Source organism: Equus przewalskii, chromosome 7 (assembly GCF_037783145.1).
Source record: "Equus przewalskii isolate Varuska chromosome 7, EquPr2, whole genome shotgun sequence".
Taxonomy (NCBI): Eukaryota; Metazoa; Chordata; class Mammalia; order Perissodactyla; family Equidae; genus Equus; species Equus przewalskii.
This window is the reverse complement of record NC_091837.1, coordinates 53,736,827-53,756,207: the sequence shown is the minus strand read 5'-3', so window position 1 is coordinate 53,756,207 and position 19,381 is coordinate 53,736,827. Positions and strand designations below refer to the sequence as shown.

Below are 19,381 nucleotides of genomic sequence, written 5' to 3'. Positions count from 1 at the left end.
CTCTGCGCTGCATTGATCTCTGACCTTTTCTTGTCTATTGTTTTCTACTCAGGATTCTCCCCCAATTTGGTTCCTAGTCCGTACTTCTGACTTAGCTATGACAGGATCTATGGTGACAAGAATAGCAAAAGTGAAGGGGACCTCTCTTCATATCCCCATTGCATCCCTCCTACATCAGCTCCTAACTCCTCAGCACATTCTTTGTCTCCTGACTACACTACCTGTGGGCATGATGTCATGTCACTCCAGGTTTTGTGCCTCAAGAGCCACTGTAAACTGATGGGGCTTGCCTTTAAAATGTCCTTGAAGGGTTTTCATCCTCATGCTTCCAATGAATATTCCTCAATTTAAAAAGAAAGGTTGTGAGAGAAGGGAAAGGGAGAACAGAATGGGGGAAGAAAAGACCATATGGAAGCTATGATGGATTTTAAGGCACTATGTCCTGAATGCTGCTTTGTGAACTGACAAAATTTTCAATTTTTTTAACGACAATATTCCAGGGGGTGTGTGTGTGTGTGTGTGTGAGGTTATCAACTGTCCTTTCTTGGGAAGAATTAACTTTATATTTAGATTTTGTACTTTCTACTTATTTAGTGTTATATTTTTGAAAATAGTGTTGAAGGAGGTGCTAATTTTTAAAAATATAATAAATAATATTAATATTTAATAATTTAAAAAATTTTTAATATTTAGCAAAATGAAATGTTGGCAGGGTTATGTGGGTTAAAACTTTGTTATTTTAAGGATTTACTGGTATGAAATAACTCAAAAGCCTGGGAAACATGAAGTTAGGCCTTGAAATCAGATAGGCTTGATGATAAGTGCCAGCTCCGCTGTTTATTAGTTATGTAAATCTGACTGTGCTATTTATTCTCTTTGAGCATCAGTTTACTGGTGTAAAATGGGATGATTTGAGGGAGTAAATGAGATAGTGAATAAAATAGACCATGGCACATTATGAATCACAAATTTTGGTTTTATTAGTCATATTGTTCTTTCTTTCTTTCTTTTTTTTTTGGTGAGGAAGAATGGCCCTGAGCTAACATCTGTTGCCATTCTTCCTCATTTTGCTTGAGCAAGATTGTCGCTGAGCTAACATCTGTGCCAGTATGTCTCTATTTTATGTGGGATGCTGCCACAGCGTGGCTAGATGAGCCGTGCTAGGTCTGCGCCTGGGATCAGAACCTGCGAACCTCAGGCCACCAAAGCAGAGTGTGCAAACTTAACCACTACACCACTGGGCCAGCCCCTTGTTGTTATTTTTTATACATAGACTTACGAGGTTAACAATGCTTTCTTTTAAAATTGACTTAATTCAATGATTTCTTTTTTTCTTTTTAAGATTTTATTTTTTTCCCTTTTCTCTCAAAGTCCCCCGGTACATAGTTGTGTATTTTTTGTTTTTTTTCAGTTGTGGGTCCTTCTAGTTGTGGCACGTGGGATGCCGCCTCAGCATGGCTTCATGAGCAGTGCTGTGTCCGTATCCGGGAGTCGAACTGGCAAAACTCTGGGCTGCCAAAGCAGAGTGCGCCACGAACTTAACCACTGGGCCACAGGGCCTGCCCCTCAATGATTTCTTTACTCAAACATTCAGATTTATATTTAGAACTGCAAACAGCATAAAAATAAATGAAAACATCACACTGGGCCAGTTAGGTGGAGAAGGATTATCCCTGGGCATGGGCGTGTGAGATCTGCATTCGAAGTAGTGCCTATCTTTGGCTCTGTACCCAAGACTTTGTTGGATTTGGGCCTGGATATTTTCTACCCTTGACCTAAAAAAAATCCATAAAAATGAAAAAATACACAAGTGGTCCCAGTGTCCTGGGGGACCATGGGATGAAGTTCCAGCAGCTTGATTCCTGCCTACTAACACATTCAAGGTTAGCGATGTTCTAAGTTGTCAGAAATCAGTCTCTGACAATAAGTCAGAACTATTTATGCTTGTTTGGCACAATATATGAAACCAAAGTAAGGAGAAACATCCAGAACTTCAGACTGTTACTCTCTGATGAATCATGTATAAAAGAAAATATGTATTGACTAGTTATATGAAAAATTTTAAAGATGTGATAAAAACCAATCTCTTAACCAGTTTATTACTTTTGATTGGAAGGATTCATTTATGGACAGATAAAATATATTATTACAAAAGCCAAAAGACCTTTCTATAAGAGGCAGCATAGACAAACTTTTATATGCAGTATATTTGCAGTGACTGTCAATTAGAACTACTCAGTGCATTCACATTTACAACCTCGTGGCAGTGTGCCACCCCATGAGGGATATCCATTTGTAGAGAGATATAATGAATATCCTATCACTGCAGCCAGCCCTGGTGGTCCAATGGTTAAGATTCAGCCGAGGGCTGGGTTCATTTCCAGCTCGGGGAATCACACCACCCGTCTGTCATATTGTGGCCACTGTGTGTTGCTGTGATGCTGAAAGCTATGCCACCGGTATTTCAAATACCAGCAGGGTCACCCGTGGGGGACAGGTTTCAAGGGAGCTTCCAGACTAAGACAAACTAGGAAGAAGGTAGAAGGACCTGATCACCCACTTCTGAAAAAATTTGCCATGAAAACCCTATGCATAGCAGTGGAGCATTGTCTGAAATGGCACCAGAAGATGAGAGGATGGCTCAGAAAGACCCAGCGGGGTTCGGCTCTGCTGTACACAGAGTTGCTAGGAGTCGGAATCTATTGGAAGACACTAACACATCCTATCACTAGTTATTTATGCTCAGGAGAAATCAATGACATTCTATAACGTTTGGTTTTATTTTCTTTCAGATACAGCAACACGCCTTTCCTATCAGAATGACCTTCCATTTGGAACATACACAGTACCTATCAGAGTTGCAGATAGACTTGGCCAGTCACATATTACTCCATTAACCGTTATTTTATGTGACTGTATTATCGAAAATGACTGCACCTCTCGCGTAAGTCCAAGGACTGGCAACGGAGAAGTAAAACTTGGAACATGGGCCATTCTTGCGATATTGTTGGGCATAGCATTGCTATTTTGTAAGTCCTTTCATGAATTCAAATAATAGCCTTTAAAATAACTTTCAAGACACATTCTTAGAATCAACACTGTTTTCTATAGCTGTTCATTGGTCTATAGCTGCATTTCTATTTAACACACAAACTTAATTTCTGTATTGAAAGTGCGTTCATGTGCAGTTCTAGTGTTGTCTCAGCATAGACATAAAATTCAATTTAGAAATACAGCATATAGCATGTCTTTGTGGCCTAGCTGGAGGGCAGACTTTTGTATGCTACTTTGACACAAGCAATCATATTTATGTATTCTGGAAAGTCGTCCTGTATTTGTTAACATAAATTCATAACTTGACATTGTTTTATGATAAACTGAAGTTATTTGTCGCATCTTCCAGGTATCCTATTTACCTTAGTCTGTGGGGCTTCTAGGGCAACCAAGCAACCAAAAGTATTTCCTGATGATTTAGCCCAACAGAACCTCATTGTGTCAAACACGGAAGCTCCTGGGGACGACAAAGTGGTAAGTAGTTTGTCTTCTTAAAATAAATACAAAGGATCAATTGACCTAACCAACTAGAATTACCTTTTCTGAGCAAAGTTCTTTTGAGATCAGGTAACTTCCAATATATAAAATGTCATTGGTCCCATGGAACAGATAAAATGACATTGATTCCCACGGTGATACATAGCATTTCAGTTTGGCCATGCAGTGATAATAGTAAAAAGCCTTCAACGTGTCATTCTTATTTTCTACTTCAAATGTTTCATGGCTTTAACTTTAGGCTCAGTCTTTTTTATGTATTGAAACTGCTGTTGGTTCTGTAAAAATGTTTCATTTGATTACTTACAGATCATCAGCATAAGTGTTTTAATGTTTTTCTGGCAACAGCAATAAAATGACTACAAGCTTTGATCAGCATGGGAAGAACTTTAATGCAGTTCTTTCTGGCTCTAATAAGGATTAGAAAGAAGGCTGAGGCCAAGTACAAGAAACAGGAGTGCTAGCAAGTGACTACATTGCTCCATCTTTGATTTCTAGCTCAGTGTGTGGACAAGGAACAAGTGAATTTCCTATAAAAAGCATAATTAAAAATTAGAGAAGGAAAGATTTAGAGAACAGAAGGATGTTGGCATCTACGAAGGTATTGGAAAAAATAAAACTTAGAGTTTCCTACAAAAACACAGTATAAACAATGAGTAGCCAAAGATTTGTCATTAGTATTTTCCCTGCCTGATTTATTTTTATTTTTTTAGATCACAGGGATTTGTTGTTGCAGCTAAGATTTTTGTGAGAACTTTATTTCTATTGTTTTTGTTTTAGTTGAAGGGCAACTAGATGAGACACTGACTATAAACACTGATCGTTATTTCTGTCTCTGCCCTAGTCAGGTGAAGGGAATGAATTCAAACTAAGCAGGGTAAATACACGTAAGACAATAGTTTTGTAATCCTGATTGTGAGGAGTGAGATGCTGGACGGATTTAACAAATGAAAAAAGTTGCACAGTATTCTGAGAAGGTTTTGGAGAGGAAATATCCATTTAGCTTTCTGATTTGTCTCAAGGTAGAGGCCACTTAACATCTGCAATTTGCTCCTTGTATTAGACTCTACATGTAGTACTGGGGTTACTGTAGTTAGGCACTCAGAATTGCCAAGGCAGATTTAGTTCCTGCCCTCAGAAAGCTTACTTTCTAGCACAAAAATTCACTGCCTTGCCTGCATTGTTTGTTCTTTTCTTATTTTTTGGTTGCCTTCTGTATTTCCCCAATGCAAACTGTTTCATTTCAGTATTCCACAAATGGCTTTACAACACATACCGTGGGCAGTTCGGCTCAGGGAATTTGTGGCACCATGGGATCAGGAGTGAAAACTGGAAGGCAGGAGAACATTGAACTGGTGAAAGGACACCAGACCTTGGAATTGGACCGGGGAGATGGGCAGCGCACCCTGGATTCCTGCAGGGGAGGACACGTGGAGGTGGACAACCGCCAATACGCTTACACGGAGTGGCGTAATTTCACTCAGTCCCATCTTGGTGAAGTGAGTTTCCCTAAGTGTCCTACTAATCTGTTTGGGTTTCTTTTCAACTTTCTAAATGATTACAATTTAGTGGCCTGACCTTTATTTTCAATTAATTATTAATCTACTAATTAGAAAGTTGTTTTACCTTCATTTTAATTTAGATATGTTCAGATGTTAAGTGGATATTTACTTTTTCTCATATTTTGTTTGGTTTTTAATTCTTGCTGAAATAGTGTGTAATGATATTTAAATTATTTTTCTCATGACTTTGTGTTAATTGTTCCCATCTGACAAGTCATACCTTAGAAGCCAAAAGTGTGGTACAAGGCAATTCCAGCCTGCACAGTCACTATACCTTTCTAGAAAGATCTGAGCCCACGTCAACTTGGGTTCAGTTTAATGGATGCATTTCACGTTAGCCATAGTTTTGAAAAGCAGAGTAATGATTACTTAAAATGAACACTTGTAAACTTACTGCCACATGTGTGACTTTTAGAAACATGCTATATAGTGAATTTATAGTGTGATTTATGATAGAGACCAATCGTGTGCATTTTTTATATGTAGGAATCCATTAGAGGACAGACACTGACTAAAAATTAAACAATGAAAGGTAAATCAAAGCAATTATTTTTATGTTAGTAAGTTTTGGTGTTTAAAATAATAATAATAAAATGTGTTGTGTTTTTCTCTTTGGCAGAAGGTGCAGCTGTGTAACCAGCACGACAATCATAACCATGCTCAAGACTACGTCCTTACGTATAACTACGAAGGAAAAGGATCGATGGCCGGTTCCGTAGGTTGTTGCAGTGAACAACAAGATGAAGACGGGCTTGAATTTTTGGATCATTTGGAACCCAAATTTAGGACACTAGCAGCAGCATGCACAACAAGATGATTGTTTTCTTTTAAGTCTATAAAAGCCAGTGGCTTTTTCATCTCTTTTTTTTTTTAGTTCTCAGTTTTTAAAAATAGAAGATGCTTTGTTTGGGACTTTTCCCCCATTATTTTGATGGGATCTCCTTAGCCAAATGCACATTTACAGAGAGATACTGTAAATAAGTACACAAATTTCACAATTTTTCCATAGTTTTTAATTACTTGCCTTCCACCCAAGAGGACCTACAGAAAGAAAAATTAAGGAAGTCTGCATTATTGTTTACATTTGGGTATAATGACAACAGCCAATTTACAGTGCAATAAAGTGTAATTAATTCAAGTCTATATCATAGATTACTTGAAGTATAACCTGATAGCAAATTGTAGAGACATTGTTTTAACATTATCTTCAGTTAGCTAATTAATTAATTGTTTGTATGGTGCTTGAAAACTATTGTTCCCCTAAACATTATAAAGTGTGTATATTGCATTGTTATTGTTTTATTCTTATAACATGACCTTTCTTCATAACACAAAGAGAGAGTCCAACCAGGCACTGACTGTTATTACAATTCCATTTTGGTGGACTTTAGTTTCTAGGTTTTGTTCTGTGTAAAATCCTGCGCTGAATCCACATTTCCTGTTACCTACCTTGTCAGTGAACTTTAAGTTTAAAAAATGCTTTCAGAATGTATTTTTACACCTTCAAGGTTTTGGTCTTTCATCTCTCTCTTTCTCTTCTCTCTATTTTTAAAACTCCTATTTGGGTTGGAGAATCTAAATATTTTAAAAAGCTGTCTCTCCTCTCTTATAAAGTGAGTTATTCTGTTTCCATTTTATGTTTGTTTTTCTTAAAATCAATGTAATGTTAACGTTATTGTTTCAAATATCTTGGTTATTGCCTTGTTATCTCCTCAACAAAGAACCTTTAATTTTGCCATTGAAACTGTAAAGATATGTCATTCTTTTATTAGAGGCAACAGTCTATGTTAACAAAAGCAATAGTGTAATTAAAAGTGGGATATGGGATTTAGTATATAATAGCATATTTACAGTTCATATCTGGATATGATATATGCAAAGATATGATGCAAGGATATGGTTTATAAGTACAAAATAGTGATGGTTTTTGAAATACAGATCATGAAAGCTCTCTAGGAATAACTGTTTTATAAATTTTTAGATGAAATGGCTAGTCATATCTACGTGTTTGTAAAGTTTTTTTAATATTTTAAAATTACAGTTTTTAACAAATGTAGAAATGGGCCAAACTATTTAAATTTTGAAATAATGAGACAAAATGAAACTTAATAGCCAACCAAATTCCAGGCTAGGTTTCACAGCTGATTTCAGTCAATGAATTTTCTGTGTATATTAACCATATGGACATTTCAAATGTATTTCTAATATTTATGATTGTTAATAATGTGCCTATCTTGAATTCACAAGGTTGACTTATAACAATTATTCTTAAGGATTAACATTGGGTAATTATTCAATAATCTATTTTTTCAGTTGTTTCATTAATGTTCAAAGATCCTATTTCTCAGTTATTTTAATAAACTATGTACAAAATTCTTATATATTACTAGTTATGATAAAGCAAATCAAGTAGTTTTAAAAATTTAGTGTGAGTTTGTTAATCATATGTCAGATATGAGCTTATGAGATTGTATTTGTCTTAGAGAAGTGAGCCTCTTTTTTAGAATCCTGTTCTACATCTTTTAGAATTTTAGAGTCTGCTTTGGAAAGATCACTGGTCCATTGTTATAACCACATTTATGTAACTTGACTATTCGAAGACTGTGATGCTATGGGATATTGGTTAAACTGCATAATTTCTCTGCTTCTGTTTTTGTTTTTCATCATAAAATGGCGGGGGGGGGGGGATGGGTAACAATAGAACTCCTTTCCTAGGGTGGCTGTAAGACATTAGAATAAAAAATGGTTTTTAAGCATGCAAGTCATACAGAGTGGTCCACCTGAAAGGCACTCCTATTAATACTAAATGATTTAAAATAAGTCAGATGTGCAACCCATTTCATATTAATGAAAATCAATTAAGAAAATAGGATAATTAAAAGGTTTTTGCTTTTTTGTTTCTTTCTTGTTTTTTTTTACTTTAGAATGTTTGTCAATTGAGAATATGTCTCTTCATAATGATTACCTGATGACTGAGTCTTATATATCCAGTGGTTCAGAACATATATTGCTGAGATTGCTGAAGCATCTTCAAAGGATTGCCTAATTTGAAATAGTATGAAACTACTTGGTTCAAATTGGGTGGAAAGCAGAACATCCGCTTCTTAAAATGGACGCTAATTCTAAAGCCCTATGAAAATTAAGTATGCTTAAGATTCCTGCTGTCAAGCCCTTCCTTAGGTTCTCTCCTAGCTGTCTTGCTAGAGAGATTCCTTGCCTCAGAGGCAAGCAGTTGCTTGCCTGGGAGCTTAAGGTTCTTTGGCAGTTGCCACGGTAACCCTAAGTGCAAAGACTCCAGAGAGAGTGCTTTGATGGTAAACCCAGCTCCACCCTTACTAGCTGTGGGATTTGAGAAGTCATTTAAACTTCAAGTTTACTTTCCTCAATTATATGACCTGTATTGAGGGGGTTATAGGGGTCCACTTCATAGTCTTGCTGTCAGAGCCAAAAGGGTTAATTCATGAAAAGAACTAGCACAGAGTTAGCACTGAGTATATATTAGCTGCTATTATTAACATGAGAAGAGAATGCCTTAGTTGGGAATAACCATAGCTTCAGTCTCCACTCTGCTTTACAGCTGATGTCTTGCCATAACATTCCCATTTATCTTTCCCAGAAGCCCGACCAGTAGTTCACCTGTGATGACCTTTGGGAACTTAATGGCTCATAATAGTTTGCAGGTCTCTCATTCTTGGTATCCGGGAAACTCTATCTTATCCATAGCCCACAAATCAGTGTGATGAATCTTGAGACTTAAATGAAAAGCAGATGAGATTCCTTCTCAAGGAGGCAAAATCTTGGGGATTTCCCTTAATAGACGATGCTTCTTTGAAAAGAGGAAGGCAACAGAAATCTGTATTTGGAGATTCCCCATAATCATTTTCTGCTTTTTCTTTTTTTTTTTTTTGATCGCCTGTCTCAAGACTGGTTTTTATTTTGCTTCTTCATTCTGTTGTGCAAAATCTGACTTTGACTACAGACTTTCCCTTTAGTCTCTATCTCTAACCTTTTCCTGGGCTCCACATTGAAGTCTTGACGCCAGACTTCACCCTAGTCAATCTCTTAGGCAGTAATGTACTAAGAATACAATGTTTTTTCTTCTGTGTGTCTAGAGCCATCATATTTTCAACCTCCTTGAACAAATGAAGCTCCAAGAGGTTACATGATATCTTTGTGGATCTACAGCTCTAGTTCAGCTTTTCTGCGAGACCCTGTTATCCTTCTAGTACTTTAAACTCAATATTGCAAAAAGACAAACAGTATGTTACCACAGCACATCAGGTTCTCCTGGGTTTTCCATATAAATAGTGCCCTCCTTCTAATTAATTAGGCTTGAGATTGAGACTCCTCAACTCCATTCCCTTGTTTGCACAGCACATCCTATTTGTTGCCCAAAACTGCCAAGCTTTCTGAGAATTTAAATACAGTTTCATTCATTCACTAATTCTTTTGCATACAGTCATTTCATGCCTTCTAAGTACAACCATGTAAGGCTTTCCTAATAGACTGTGCTGGTATGAGAAGGTACAAGATGAATCAGCTACTCTCCCTGCCCACACACTCTGGTACAGGACAAGACACTGTAGTTTTAAGTATGGAATGGTCTAATGCCTGCAAAACATGTCACCTCATACCTGGCACGTGGTAAGTACTCAATATCTATTTAAAAATTCCAGATAATACAGAAGAACTGTACTGTTCTGGTGAGTGAAATTACTGTGCTTCCACTACTCTTGAGCCAAGTTTTCATGAGCATGAGGAGTGCCCTACCGCTACTGTCCTCCACACCTCTCTTCATATGTTTCTCCTACCAGTACCCCAGTTCAAACCCTCAGCCTCACTCAGGTCCAATGGTGTTTGTGCCTCCATTCTCTCCCCTGTTCCTTCCTTCCAACTGCCATCAAAGAACAGATAGGATCATGGCATTCTCCTGCCTAAGGGCCTTCTATGGTTTTAGGGGATAAATTTGAAATGCAAAATCACATTCAAATACCTGTCTCCCTGTGCCCACACATACTTTCTCTATCTGTGCCTTGCTCATGATGAGGCCTCCATTTGCAATGTTTTTACTCACTTCTTGCCTACTTCTTTTGTGAAAATGTGACTTTTTTGAAGATCTGGTTCAAACACTCCTCTAACCATAGACATTTGTGTGTCTTGATCCCATTGCTGTAAAATTTTCCCTTATAGGTTTATGTGTATGTTTGTGTATGTGCGTGATAAGGCATGCATGTGTTTGTGTGTATTTTTCTCTCATGTGAGAAGCTTGTTGAGGACAAAGAAAGGTGTTCACACTTGTATGCCCATAAAACTTTGACCATCAACACATTTTTATGAGTCAAATTGTATTGCCCAGGTCACAAAGAGAAAAAAGGGAAAGATTACAAATTAAGTTATTTGATTCCTAGTGTATTGCATTACCTTCACTTGACATAATTTTTCCATTATAGATAGGATGTATGTTAGATTTTTTCATTGAATTATTTTTTTCAACATTTAGATATTGAATGCCTGGAACATCAAACATTTGCATTCACAAATTAGTGCAAGAAAGTGAGGTGGGGAGCTTTTGGAATCCCTATTACTTCTCCCTTGGGTTGGTGAAAGTGGCAGATCCTGTCTAGATATTGTGGTTCAGGTTAGCTAACTCCTTTCTACCTCCAATAATTGCATGACCTTCTTGTAACTAGCTGTGCCACACTGAAATATAACCCCCAAAGGATCTTGTCCATCTACTTCACCACTGCATGCCCACCACATAGAACAGTAGACTCTCAAGATATATTTCTTTTTCTGCTTTATCTCCCCAAACCTCCCCTGTACACAGTTGTATATCCTAGTTGCAGGTCCTTCTAGTTGTGGGTCAAGATATTTTTTATGTGAATGGATGAATGAATTCACATACTTATTAGTTATCTGATGGAGATAAAACTGTAGCTTTGCCTAAAGAACTGTTTTTTCCTCAATGTGAAACTCATTGACCAATGTGAAAATCCTATTTGACCCTTACCTCATTATCAACATGCACCAAAACTGTAGTGAAAATAATTTTTGCTAAAAACCTACTCACTAACCCTCCAAGAAAAAGCATCTAAGAGCCACTTATGTTTTTAGAATTCAAGAAATTATTCTCAAGGATTTGCCAAAGCCAAATTAACTATTTTTAAACTGCTGAAAATCAGGCCTTGAGTTAAGAAGTATCTTGAAAAATCAGAAGGCAAGGAAAGTGATGCAGATCTAAGAGCTTCCTCTGAATTACACTAGGAGAACATTCTATAACAGGATACTATGGTGCTCGGGTGTGCCGTGAGAGAGAAGAAAACTTTCAAATAAAGACCGAAGGAAAGGAAAAGAAATGTGCCACTGTGAGCCTCGGAGGCAACGACTATATTGTACGGTGAGCTGATAGTGTCATCTGGAAGGTAACACATACGATTTGCAGCCCTGCCCTGTTCTCTGACAGACTTGGGAGGAACTGAGCTATCCAGCTAACGGCAGGCAAGGCTTAGGAAATAGCAAGACAGCTATGCTTCTATTTTTTTTTTTTGTTTATTTTTGGATAATTTGTCTGCTTTCCTCGATTACTTCCTCTCCCCTAGGGCTGGGTTTCAGTCCTCAGACTGAAATCCTAAAATATGAGATTCTGGGTCTTCCTTCCCAGCAAGATCCTCTCTCTCAACCTTCCTTCCCCCTGTCCTTTACTCCACCAAGCTAAGGTGCAACTTAAATCACTTTTGCTTAACTTTTGTTTAATTAAGCAAATAAATGCATCTCGCAGCTGCATTTTCAATTAAACATGCAACATAGAGTCTTCATGTAAAATCAAACAACATAGTCTTAAAAAAGCAGGAAATAAAAAGGAAACTAGTGCTTTGATATCCAGTTAGTGGGGTAAGCAGAGCCCTTTGATCTTATTTTATTTAAAAAACCCCACATCTTATTTGATAGAGGAATTTTGCTATGGTATAGCTTCTGGGCATATTCCTTCCTTTTAAACCCTTTTAGTATGTTCTAAATTCTAGATATATTTGAGACTATAGAGAAGGATCTCACTGGAGGCCCTCTGTATGTAGTAATAGTTGGTGCAAGGGGAAAGTCAGGGGCTGTTTTATGCCATTCCTTGGCTCCTTTGTGACTGTACGCTCGAGTCCTTACAGAAAATCTGGCCATAGCTAACAGGTTAAAACTGTGGAGTTCCTGCTAGTTGCCTCTTTTCTTTAGTTATGTTAGGATGCAGGAAAGAGGATGGAGCAGAGTACTGTTTCTTTTGCAATTGATAAATATTAGGGTGAACTTGCTGATATTCGCTTGCACTATTTTTTAGTGTGGTTCACAGATCAGCTGCATCAGAATCACCCATGTTTGTTAAAATAAAGATCCCCTATTGAATCAGAACCATAAGGATGACAGGGAGGAAATACGGGAGTCTTCACTTTCAATAAATTTCTTAGGTCACTTTTACATATTCTTAAGTTTGAGAACCACTGATAGGGATTTAGTAATTGGGTTTATGTGATTATTTGGAGATTTATGAAACTTGAGTATTTTAAGTTTGCTTCTTCATATAAGATACATTAAGCAAAATGCTAGAAATGTACCAGCAGTTGAAACACATTGATTAGGAAAATTCCACACCTTCGGTGAATTAATCATTTCAGAATGTGATCTGTACTCCATGGTTCCTAATCACCACGTGGAGCTGAAACGGAAGCATAACCTTTAGGTGGGATCACAGGACAGGAACCCCTAGTAAACATTCAACAAAAGTTAACTAGTTTTGCCACATAAATGCTACCAGTTAATAAGATGTATCCAAATTATATGGTATATGTTCCAAAAACAAATCAGAATTGTCAAATCTTCAGAGACAAATAAGACCTGGAAAGTCAACACCAGGTGCCAGAGGTGACTCTGTCTATGAGGTGGCAGCTATTTGGCTGCACTACGCTGTTGTGTGGAAGCCATCTCAGGAAGGGTGACAGGCAGTGCCCATAGGGTGACTACTATGGCCAGGAGCTTCACAGGGGCCCATGAAACAGGGAAGTGACATGGGGGAAGGGTCAAGATTTTTTCACTTCAAGGTGTATTCCCATGGGAAGAGGGCCAGTAGGAAAGTTTCTAGGAACCAAGAACCTGAGGGGAAACTTTAGGGAATGAGAAGTTCAGAAAGACGGAATTGAAAGGGAGGGGGGTCGACATACAGAGCTTTGATGTCAAATTACCAGGTAATTCAGGTAAAAGGAATTGATCCTAAAGAAGTAAGGTAATGGTACAAAGATTTCATACACATGTAAGGATGTTTATCTCAGGGGCATTAAATATATGGATGATTGAAAATAAACTAAGTGTCCCAAGACAGGAAAGTAAATTATTTATAATACATTGTTGTGATAAAATGTACTGCGATAGAGGCTAATGAATATAATGATGATGTGCACTGACTTGGTAATCAGAAAGATATGAATCTGAATTGCTGCTTTGTTCTCACTAACTGAGTAACCTTGGTAAGTCACAGAAGCCTCACATGTCTAATATATAAAATGGGAACAAAATAGGAATAAATGAGATAATGCACACAAAGATCTTAGCTTAGTGCTTGGCTCATCAATATATCAATAAATGGTAGCTATTGTTATTATCATGATAATGATAATGGAATATCATGCAATCAATTTATTTTGAAGACTCTTTACTTAAATAAGAAAAGGCATAAAATATAGCGTTAGTGAAAAAGTAGGATAATTCTCCAGATCTGTGTAATCTCCAATTCATATAAATATAAGACTGTCTGTAATATTCTAAAATATTGAGTGGTAATCTCTGATGACAGAAATATTTCTTCATTATATGTTTCTGTGTTTCTATTTTATAACAAACATTTATTATTTATAAAATCAGGGAGAAATTAACAAAATGAAATAAAAAGCAAGAAAAAGCTCATAGGCTTTAGGTTTTTTGGAGATTTACAGACCCATGAAGAAAAACCTTAGCCTTACTGTGTCAAGCCTACAATGAACCTAATATATTCACAGTAAATGATTGAATTGAAAGCAAAAAAAAAAAAAAACACTTAACATCTCATGTTAATATAATTGAGTGCACTCATATGCTTTTGGTTTAAAATTTTACTTTAACACAGTTTGTCATCAATAAATTTTCATATTCTGTCTAGACTAAGAAAAAGTAATCAATTTACTAGAAACACCAAATGAAATATATCCAACAATATTTACATGAGTGCCACCAGTGAACCAAGTAAATTGCTCATTTTGTAGCATGCCAGGCTGCTCCCTATTTCTCTTGCCATAGACACAAAGTTAATCTTTTCACACTGAAGACTGTGCTGGGTCTGCACTAGTTTTTAAACGTTGTATAATGCTATGGTCTGGTCTGGAGCCTGAACTTTTTTTTCAATGAAAAAAACAGCAGTCATTTTCTAATGTTGATGTTTCCTTTATCTCACACAAAGTTTTCATATAAACATCAGTTAATTTAATTCCTCTTTTTTCATAAGACATATAGAATCTTGTGGGAGTTAATACTATTTTTAAAAAACTTCTACATAATAGAAGTACTTCTAAAACTCTCTATATGGTTCATTGATTGCTCATAAGTCTTCAGGAAATAAGTTCTAGGACAATAAAAGAATTTGGGTAATTTCTTAGAAACTAGAACAGAATTTAACTTGCAGATACAGTTTTGTTCCTATGATTATAATTGAGTGTGCTATTTCTTCTAAGAATAATGACAAGTTAAACCCTGCCAGTACATTTTAGGTTTAGGCAGGAAAGAAAAAAACAACACTACTGGTTTCAACCATTTTGGTTTTGATTAACAGATTAATTTATCTCCATAAAAATTTTTTAAGAGAAGGGACTAGAGTCTAAAATTCTGCATTTTTATCTCTATCTTCTCAGAGCTCAGCTCTGCTTCTTTACATGAATCAAATAACTCCTTCTTTGGTATACATTTCTTTAATAGAATGAGGAGTTAGACAAGATTAAATACATAGTTACTTGGTTATAATTTTCTGTGATTCTATGTTAATTAAATATGGGTGAAATGATAATTCAGCATTAGTGAAACATTGATTTCCAAATGTTCTCCTAGTCGAAGACATCACATTCCAAATGTTGTGGGGTGTGGGCCCGTGTGTCGAGAGAGGCATTTGGTGTTAGCTCCACACACACATGAAGCTGGTAAGCAGCCCTCATAACGTGTCTTTAATGGACAAGACACAAGTCTCTGTCTCGAACTGGGGACTCTTCTGACACTTTGATTTGTAGCATTTTTCTGGATATGCACCTGAAACTCAATTCCTTAGGAAGTTCCCTTTGGCTTTTTTTTTTTTTTTTTTTTTTTTTTGCCTGAGTTCCTTTGGGAAAGCTTCCAATAATATTTTTGGCAATTTTCAGTCTCTTGTAAAATCTTACCACTTTTTCATCATCTCAATGATCTCATCATTTTCTTTCTTTCTCAGCTTAAATTTATTTATTCATTGCTATAGTCTATTTCCCCATAACTCAACTTGCTTTCCCTTCTCTTCTCCTTTGTAATCACTTGGCAAAACCCTATCACTGCATAAACCCCATTTACCACCTATTTCGTGACTTTTACTTGAGCTCTGGAACATGACTCAAGAAAAAATATTCAACCATGCTGATTCTCAGTCTTGACCCACAATTCTATCCTGTTACTTGAGGTCAGAGTTTTTCCAAAAGTGAGACACTGCCAATTGGTTGAGACATAGCCAATTAATTTGATGAGTGCTGACTCGCATTATTAATGAATTAGAAGACAATGAACAGAAACAGTGCGTATTACACATAGGAATAGTAAGTATTGTCTGTGAAACTTTGTTCCAGATTACATGTATGAACTCTGAGGCAGTTCACAACATTAAAAATATTTCTTTTGGGGCCGGCCCCGTGGCCGAGTGGTTAAGTTCGTGCACCCCGCTTCGGCGGCCCAGGGTGTTGCTGGTTCGGATCCTGGGCACGGACATGGCACCGCTCATCAAGCCATGCTGAGGCGGCGTCCCATATGCCACAACTAGAAGGACCCACAACTAAAAATACACAACTGTGTACTGGGGGGCTTTGGGGAGAAAAAGCAATGAAAAAAGAAAAGGAGATTGGCAACAGTTGTTAGCTTAGGTGTCAATCTTTAGGAAAAAAAAATATATTTCTTTTTGTGGATTAAAGCCAACAATTCAAAATGCTGATCTAGTCCATCTTCTGTTTTATACCTACCCTCCGCTACAGGCTCTACTCCACCCTCCTCGCTTAGCAGATAATTTTGCATCTGATTTCAATGACAAAATAGAAGCAGAAGAGAACACCCTCCAACTGTACTAAACTACCAGCAGTGATACCACATGCTTTGACCTCCATCCTTTATAATGGATAAACTTTTCTCTGCTCCTATTTAAGGCAACATCTCCATTAGTACACTGGTTCCCATGACTCTTTGCTTCCTCAAGATCCTTTTTCATGAAATTAAACCTCTGTCTCCTACATCATCAATTATCTGCTCTTGCCTGAATCATTCCCAATGAGAAGAAGAAATGCTTCATAGAAATAATAGTGAACATGTTTCTAGTAGTTGTCATGTGCCATATCCCGTTGTAAAAGCTTTATATATGTTCATTTTTTATCTCCACTCAAATTAGGAACTATTATTATTCCCATTTTATGAATGAGGAAACAGAGGCACAGAAATCTTAAATAACTAGCTCAGGGTAGTAGTACTAAGATGTAACAGAATCAGCATTTGAACTAGGCAATCTGACTCCAGAATCTGCTCTTAACCACTATGCAATTTGCTTCATTCATGTGAACACAATTGTTGACCTCAAGTTGTCCTTCAGCTCTTGCCTTATTTGCTCTGGCCCCCTTCATAGAAAAACCTATATAACAGAGACCCAAATGATGCTCTTGCAGATGCCTTTGAGCCCCACAAGGCAACACTTGTGCACCTGATTTCAGCATAGCTGAGGTTGACAGCTCCACACATCTGCCGTTGCCCACAGATAGCCCCTTCTTCAGTATCTCTCAGTCTGTGTGTAGGTGCAGCTCAGAAAGTCAGAGGAGTTATTACTCCTCAGGGTCCATCCCGACCCAAAGGGGAACAGGAGTCAGTGGGTTCTTGTTTGTTAAGCTGACCCTCCAATGGTTCCTCGCCTTTTGGTATCCATGCTTTTGTACAATCTCCTCTGGAATGAGGGCAGGACTGTGGCTCGCTTCTAATCAATAGAAGGAAATGGAATGTCACTTTGTGATTATTACACTATAATAATATTATATTATAATAATATAATATTATAATATTCCATTTTAGCAGACTAGGGAAAGAGGCTTTTCTTGCTAGCTTGCAGTAAGCAGCCATGTTAAGGAAGTCCATGTGACAAGGAACTGGAGGGGCCTCTAGAAACTGCATGTGGCCTGTAGGACTTAAAGGTGGTCACCAACCAACTGACAACAAAAAGAAGGCCCTTAGTTATATAGCCAAGGAAATCTGCCAAGAATCTGAATGAGCTTGGAAGAAGACCCTTCCCCAGTCTAACCTCTAGATGAAACCAACACCTCAACTGCAGCCTGGAAACTAAAGCACACTATCCAGCTGAGCCATGCCCAGATATTTGACACACAAATGTGTGCTGTTTTAAGCCTCTAAGCTTGTAGTGGCTTAAAGTTACTTGGTACTACACTGTCTTTCTATAATACAACTCTAAAGTGCAATTTACATCATTTCTCAGAAGGTCACCAGTGTGACTGAGGCCATTGCATTAATAAACTCAATAACACACTCTTTATTGACTTTTATATTTTCCCAGTATCACTTTTTGTTTTCTCTGATTCTACCTCCAGGATTATCTCCAAATAGACTAGCATCTCTCACATCTGGGTTTCAGACTTTGCTTTCAGGGAGACCAAAGTGTGACAGATGCAAGGAAGCAATGATCTGGGAAAGAGTTACCCCCTCATCACCTTGCCTACTCTATCGTTGGTTCTCTGCAATCATGCCTTCATCACCACCACTCCAAGGAAACTCACTTTCTCCTTATCACCAATGACATTCCTGTTCAATCCAATGGTTAGTTTTTAGCTCTAATCTTACTTGAATTTTCAAAAGCCTATCATACAGTGAATTACTTCTTTCTTGTTGACAAACTGTCTTCCCTTGGCTTATGTGACACTACATTCACACAGTGTTCCTCCTCACTCACTGGTTACTCCTCCTTAGTCTAGGAGAAGCTGGTTCCTCTTTCCCTCCTGACTCTTGGAGTAGCTCAGGGAATCTATCTTCACTCATTCCCTAGATTTTCCCTTTCAGTCCCAACATGTTAAGTAATACATCTTAACTTGGATATATAATCTCTAACTTTACATGTCCAAATAAAAATCCTTGATATCTTAACCCAAATCAGTTCATCTCCCAATATCCCTTATTCATTGACTCATTCTGTTCACACTCTCGCTTAGCCCACAGACCTTGGTAGGCACCCTTGAGTCTTCTCTTCCTCTCATCTCCCATCTCCAATCTTTCAATCAGTCCTGTGAGGCCTAACTTCAAGCTATATCACAAATCCAAATTTATCACTACTTCTGTCACTGCCTTTATAGGTCAAGCTACTATCACCTTTGGTCTGAACTACAACATCTCCTGGTTTTGCCCTCTACAATCTGTTTTCTTGCAGCAGCCATAAATTATTTATAAAATGTACTAATCAGATCACACCTTCCCACCTCAAAGCCTTCCAATGGCTTCCTATGAACAGATGGGATTAGAATAAAACCTAAACTCTTTAACAAGGGCTATGAGTTCTTTTTTTTTTTCCTTTAAATCTTTGTTGCTTCTTTTTACCACTTCATGTGCTAGTACCACTCACTCCACTCCAGCACCTGTTGGCCTCTCTGTTCCCTGAACACACCAAGCTTGTTCTTCACTTCCACGGCTTTTATACTTGCTGTTCTTTCAGGCTGGGAAGCTTTTCTTCAGGATCATTGGTGTTTCTATCATTCAGGTCTCCAACCAAAGTTTACATCTCAGCAAATCTTTCCCAGATAACCTCTATAAAATACCCATTTCTTAGCCTGTTTACACTAGCTTGGGTGTCAAGGCTGTTTGGTCTTCCTAAAAGAGGTGTGGCCAAAAATCTGGTTTCAGGAAACATGCCTTCACCACTGTCAACTGCATGTGACTTGAGAACATGCTTATTGTCCCAGTTGAGAGTGCAGGATGGAAAGACAAAAAAGTACATAAAGCAT

The 19,381-nt window shown here is 37.5% G+C and overlaps 1 protein-coding gene across 4 annotated transcripts in view; it reads left to right on the top strand.

Moving 5' to 3' along the window:
* DSC2 (desmocollin 2) overlaps positions 1-8,010 on the top strand; it is a 34,061-nt gene extending 26,051 nt beyond the window's left edge. For 2 of the 4 annotated variants that reach the window (XM_070629832.1, XM_070629833.1), the window contains exons 13-17: positions 2,793-3,029; positions 3,404-3,528; positions 4,797-5,048; positions 5,598-5,643; positions 5,731-8,010. In XM_070629832.1, coding sequence (XP_070485933.1) covers positions 2,793-3,029; positions 3,404-3,528; positions 4,797-5,048; positions 5,598-5,633 — 650 coding nt within the window. In that variant the 3' untranslated portion in view covers positions 5,634-5,643; positions 5,731-8,010. The remainder of the gene's footprint in view (positions 1-2,792; positions 3,030-3,403; positions 3,529-4,796; positions 5,049-5,597; positions 5,644-5,730) is intronic. The other 2 variants (XM_070629830.1, XM_070629831.1) reach the window with 1 other exon arrangement.
* Positions 8,011-19,381: the final 11,371 nt, after the last annotated feature.